Genomic DNA, 6,687 nt, shown 5'->3' on the forward strand with positions numbered 1-6,687 from the left:
TCCCCCCCCCCCCCCCCCCATTTCTATTTTTCCATTTCTTCTCTCTTTCCATTTACTCACTTTCTTTCCCTTTCACTTCTACAGCAAAACATATTTCCACATATCAAATATCAGCATCACATCCCCACATCTCACGTGATCTCTCTCCACGTGTCTCTCTCAGTCTCACCACACACCCTGCCGCAGACAAAATCATGAGAGGTGGTGATGCACTCCGCTACATGGCTGGCCCTCGGGGATCCACTGGCATGATGCTGCGCTGGTCCTCAGCCGAGCCGCAAAGCAGACATGACATCTCATATATCTGTAATAAATACAAAAAAATGAATTTTGAAAAAAATTGGGGATTCTCGGGTTAGTTTCATTTCAACTCATTTCAGTTGACAGGGATATAAACAAGTTTTGTAAAAAAAAAGCCGGAAAATATATGGCACGTGCGCACTGACTGCAACAAGAATACAGTGAGACAAAATTATATTTGTTTCTTTCCCTTTATTACAACAAATAATTTCTATTCAGTATATATATATAATATGTATTGTTTATAGTAGACTTTTGTTAAAAGCTGGGAAATGACAAGTCAGCTGGAAAAAATGGAAAAAGCCGGAAGATTTACATCCCTGAGTTGAGTGAGCATTGACTGTATGGCTCCTGTCTGCCCAAACAATTCAGTGGACATCCATCAGTATATTTTATCATGTATACAAACTGCAATCAAGTCTACAAAATATGGCAATATCTCAGGAGATTTTCTCAATATTTGACAAACCTGTGAATCATTGCTACTGGAAATGCTTAGTGAAAAACATTTGAGGACTAATGAGCAAACTTAATAGTCCATAAACCAGGCTTCAAAAACATTACCATTGCAACGTTTCGTTTTAAGCATCTGCTTTCATCAATCCTTTTATTGAATGTACAGAAAGAAATATAGCTTTTATCAAATGTGTACGATTTACAGCTTCATAAATTATAAAACATAAAAGAAGGCAAAACCTCCAACCTGAAAATCTCCATCGACCTTGAAGGTGTACTCGTGCTGTGCAATAACATGCTCACAGCTAGAACATACGTCTGAAAAATAAAACAGGGAATGGTGCAAACAGATTGCTGTTGTTTTACCAACAGCCCTTAGGCTTGTATCCTTTTGCCTTGTCAAATGCTATAGAAAGTGAAAGTTTTCATGAGTTGTTCTCTATTGTAGTAGGGCATTATATATGGACTCTCCATTATAAGCTCAGGTGCAGGGCTATTGGTAGAATGACCTTATTTCTAATCTCCAAAAGGGCTTTCTTGAACACAGACTGTTTGGGGACTTTTAAAGACCCAGCCTCATCAGACATGGACACATTAAATCTAATGTTTTACATAAACCTAGTGCAGAAAGAAGTTGAAAAGACGTTAAATCTGTACAATTTTTTATTAAGTTTTTAAATTACCAGTAACGGTATTGGGGGGGAGGGGGGAGAAACAAATAGTCTGCAGGTTGCAGTTAGAAGAATAGCTGCAGTTGGACGATCTGTAAGAATTAATTAAATGTCCTACTTGACAGAAGTTAAAAAAAGGTCATTTGGAATACAGGCAAAAAACATTCAATTTTTTTTTAGCCCACTTTGAGCTGAACGGTATCCTCAGTAGACAGAATGGCATGAAAGAGATTTGCACAGAGACATAGAACAGCAAAAAGAATCCTCCCCCTTCAGCCTACCAGGAAAGCCGTCAAATGTGTGGCACCCAACCATCAGACAAGCTGCACCCTCCTTTAAAATGACAGTGGACAGTTTAATAAATCCCCCTCCCCCCTTTTCCCTATACACTCACACCTAAAAATCAAAGTAAAACTTTACACTACTACAGAAAAAGCTGTGCGTCATAATACGTGTATGAGCAAATAAAGATATACCTGACAAGAAAAAAAAAACCAAAGCACAGGGCAGACAAAGACAACAGAGGATGTGTGGTCATGATTTTACAAAATATAGTAAAAAAAATAAAAATAACACGGCTATTGTTGATCTTTTGCCCCCCCCTTCCACATTTTTATATGAATATATATAGTTTTTATACAAAAAGTGTAGAATTACATATATTTTATAAAATTATCTCTCTAGCCTGAAAAGATAAGCAGACATGATGCTCTAAAAAAACCTATATTATTCTGGCATTTTACCCGCAACCCATCTGTTCCAATTTCTCAGAATTATCCCTTGTCTACTTTTGCATCTTCTGCCTTCCACTGTTCCGGTGAGAGTAAGATACTCAAAACTCTCACATTCATGTTCAAGTTGTAAGGTGCAATAAAACGGAGGCACTAGACATTACTCTTTGACAGAATTCAAATTTCCAACATACGTTCATATGTGATAAGCTCTTCCTCCTCAGAGTCATTGCACTTGCGATTTGATGTCCTGAGACCCTGCTGACCACAGCTACTGCACTTGACAAAGTTGATCATGTACGACCCCTGCTCCACACATAAGGTGTCCTGGGCAAAGAGAGAAAGTACAAAACAGTTTACAAACTTGTGATGGTAGAAAAGTGCTAAAACAAAATGATAATGAATGTCATAGCCATAAAACAATTGCCCCTATAAACTTCATCATGTTGGGTTTTTTTCAGGTTTCTGATTACTGGCATTTGTACTGTTACTTATTTTCAAATCCACAAGTTCCTAAAATTTGACATTTTCGTGAAGTTGACTTAGGTAAGCACTTTTTTCCTTTCACCATCTCAAACAACAAAAAAGTGGAATTATTGGTATCATCTTAAAATTCGATAATTTGTCTTCCTTTCCATGAAAAAAAATACCCATCTATGTTGAACAGAAGTCGAGATACAGTCGAACCTGCCATGAGCGCCATCTGCACAAACGGCCACTCCATTTCCCCCCTTGCATTTTTTCTCTATATATAATTTAACTGAGTAAAAAAGGTCATCTGTCCAACGTGGCTGCATCCACCTTATTTTACCAACCCACGGTCAAATTTACCTGCCCCAGGCCGCCATTGTGGTCACTCTTTGCCCGACGCGTTGTCATAAATTTTGAATTGGCCCCTCACGTGCTGTTTCTTTTCAAAATCTTCAACCCCAAACAACTCAATGGGTACTTTCAAAATGATCTAAATTGTTGGTTATTGTAATACTGTAATATTGTATGAAAGTGATTTACTTTCAAAATTCCTTCAGTTGCCATTTTGTTCCTTGCAATAACATCTGAATTATTATTTTTGTTACATTGTGATTTATTTGTTTTTATTCTCCTCCGTCACAATTGATTTGATCTAACATTCAATAAATTATTACTTTTACAGTTAATAAATCTAGACATTTCCTTAGTCTATGTGGGTTTGTGTGCACGCTTGAGTTTGTCTAAAAATGAAAATAAAATGCTAATTTCAAATATGAAAAAAAAGTAAATTGAATACTGTATTATTTTACAGTGACAGGGGGGAAAGCAGACATTTAACCTTATCCCTGACAACATATTTCCCATCACATTCCTGACAACATGGGTGGATCACACCCGTATAGTCCACATATAGTAAAAAATGATTTTATCTGATTCCTGACAACATGGGTGGATCACACCCATACACTTAAACCTAGAGAAACCCATATATATATTTTTATATATATATATATATATATATATATATATATATATATATATATATATATATATATATATATATATATATATATATAATATATATATAATGTATTATATATACTATATATGTGAGTGTATATTATAGATAATAATTTATTATATATATATATATACATATATATATATTATTAATATTATAATAATATATATATATATTATAATATATTAATAATATAGTCTTCTACTTTATTTGTGTTAGGCGTTACATTTTAGCCAAACTGGCATAAAAACAATCTTTGGAACTCTTTCCAGACGAATTTGGGAAAACACTATGTGGCAGGACAAAATGTTACAGTAGACGAACAGTTAGTTCCATTCAGAGGCCGCTGTAGCTTTATCCAGTACATGCCGTCCAAGCCTGACAAGTATGGACTTGAGTTTTTTTGGGCTTGTGACCCATCGACAAATTATTCGCTGAGAGGTTACCCATACCTTAGGAAGGAAGCAACCTTTACCAACCAGCTGAGAGATGTGTGGGCATTGCTGCAAAAACAGTGGAAACATTGACAAAGGACTTCCAAGGCAGTGGTTGTAACATAACCTGCGACAACTATTTCACGGACACCAAGCTAGCGGAGTCTTTAGCAAAGAAGAAACTCACAATGATAGGGACCGTAAAAAGAAACAAAACCTTCCTTCCTGTGGATCTCCCACCAAAGAAAGCTCTTCCTCTAGGTGACTCAAAGTTCCTGTTCAGGTACGAGACCAATCTGGTATCGTTCCAGAGTTAGCGGCCCAAGAATGTCATGCTTCTTAGCACAATGCACAGGAAGCCAGATATTTGCCCTGAGACCAAAAAGCCTGACATAGTGCTGGACTATAACAAAACAAAAGGAGGGGTCGACGCTATGGACCAAATGGCCCATGCCTTGTCAAAGCGATGGCCTTTGGTTGTGTTTTTCAATTGATGGATTTGTCATCAATTGCTTCCAGGGTGGTCTTTAGGGTGAAGTATCCTGCAGACACTCTCTCATATGAGGAATGCAGGCAAAGTTTCAACGCGAATGTTGGCCGACCTCTGGCACATGCCCATATTGTTCGGCGTGCAACTGTGCCTACTTTGCAGAAAGGTGTGAAAGAGAACATTTCTGTCGTGCTGAAGTCTCTTCAACCCACACAGCAGCCAACAGCATCAGGTTCAAAACCACCAAAGCAAGCAAGGATGCATGAAAGAGCTGCTCCTGCAAAGACACAGAAGAGATGTGCACTATGTCCCTCAAAGAGAGACAGAAACAAAAGCAACATGCTCCAGTTGTCATTGTCACATTTGCCGGGAGCATACTGTACTATCCTGCCAGAATTGTTCTTCTGCTTCCACTGAGATCTAAAGTTTCCACACAGATGTTCAGCTGTTACTGTTAGTGAGATAAGCACAAGTAAATATAGACAATGCTCTTTCATGTTATGCAAAAGTTAGGAATAAAGGGATCTGTTTATTTTTCTACTACATGTACAGAAAAGTGCCCATATTGTTAGCACAGTATAGGCCTACATGTATTCAATCTTACTTGTTTCTGCTTTTATGGGTTGTTCTGAATTAAAAGTTTTCATTGAAGTTGAAAAAGCATGTCCTTGGCTCTCTTTATTAACACATTTTTACTATAAAAAGTATACGGGTGTGATACACCCAGTTGTCAGGGACTGTATAAAAAAAATCTAAATGGCTACCTACTACACCAAAGTGACCAAATGGTTAGTTTGAATACACAGGACAAAGCGAAATGGCATTCTTGAAGAATAGATGGAGTTTGGTCTCTTTATGATGAACGATACACGAACACTCTCAAAGTTCTGACGCGAACGGGTGGATTACACCCAGTTGTCAGGGATAGGGTTAAAAATGATTATTTTAGTCTACTAAACCTTACATTTGTTTTATAAAACAAAGGAAAGACATTCTGAATGTCTAAATAGGTAAAAACTGAATAGAAATAAAAAAAATTTTGAAGTGATTTAAATCACTGATTTTTATATTAAAAAATCAAGTTGATTAAAATTTTACAAATCGACTGATATAAATCGACCTGATTTAAATCAACCCAACCCTGTCCACGTTGTGATACAAGAAATATTTAAATAAAATCAAAGATCGATAATCACAGATGCATGTTCATTTATAATGCTACTACCAAAGTGAAAAAACCTGTGGTAATAATTTTCTTTAAAGTATTAATCATCGAAACTTTATGATAAATTTAATTCCATTCATCCAACTTGGGTATCTGGACTCTTGAAAAATAGAGTACAGACTTTGTGCATGGAAACCATTACTACTGTTGACTGTATAACTCACACTCACCCTGTCTGGGTACTCTTCTTTCACACAAAGTTCACACATACTGGCCTTTTAGTATTCTTGAAAGTCACCTGGAAAAAAAAAAACACCCAAAAAAAGCATGTATCATGAAACAAGTTCTGAAAATGTTAGATGTTTATGGCATGGACTTAACTTACTTGGTTTGCCTGTTCTCAAGCATTTTCCCACATAATATGGTGAAATCATAAATGTAATTTCTTGTTCCCCTGACACCACACAGGCTATTTGTTAGCAATACCTAGAGGATTAAATTAAAACTGGTAACAACCATCTGTCACAGATGTAAAGAGCCATTCATCATGATTCATTATCATTATCAAGCAATGGACATGATCTAGTATCAAGACTTTATCATCATCTACCCGGCCCTGGATGCGAATTGTAACTCAAGGTAGAAAGAAGCGCGGGAGTTAAAAATAGAGGAGTTGAAGGTGACGAGGTGGAAAAATTATGGAGAGTGTGTAAACAACGAATGGTCTTGCTGGCAGCCGGTCCCACATCCCGTGCACTAGCTTCAGTAGTGAGACATACAATTATTTTTTACTGGAGAGGAGAAAAATGTTTTTACATTATTTTTATTCAATTTGTTGTTCATTAAAGATTTTTAGTTTTAGTAGAGGTTTTACGGCGCTCGCAACTGCATAAGGTCATATGAGCGCCAGAAGATTAGAGGTGTTACAAGAGAGTAACAAACATAAAA

General features: G+C 36.7%; 1 protein-coding gene across 4 annotated transcripts in view; it reads right to left on the reverse strand.

Moving 5' to 3' along the window:
* Window positions 1-39: 39 nt before the first annotated feature.
* LOC100533408 (churchill) overlaps window positions 40-6,687 on the reverse strand; it is a 16,727-nt gene continuing 10,079 nt past the window's right edge. For 3 of the 4 annotated variants that reach the window (XM_035973632.1, XM_035973628.1, XM_035973629.1), the window contains 3 exons: window positions 2,353-2,485; window positions 1,004-1,074; window positions 46-304 (listed from right to left, as the gene is read on the reverse strand). In XM_035973632.1, the coding sequence (XP_035829525.1) occupies window positions 218-304; window positions 1,004-1,074; window positions 2,353-2,485 (291 nt within the window). In that variant the 3' untranslated portion in view covers window positions 46-217. 4 annotated transcript variants of the gene reach the window in all.

Source organism: Aplysia californica, unplaced genomic scaffold, assembly GCF_000002075.1.
Source record: "Aplysia californica isolate F4 #8 unplaced genomic scaffold, AplCal3.0 scaffold00029, whole genome shotgun sequence".
In the NCBI taxonomy this organism is placed as follows: domain Eukaryota; kingdom Metazoa; phylum Mollusca; class Gastropoda; order Aplysiida; family Aplysiidae; genus Aplysia; species Aplysia californica.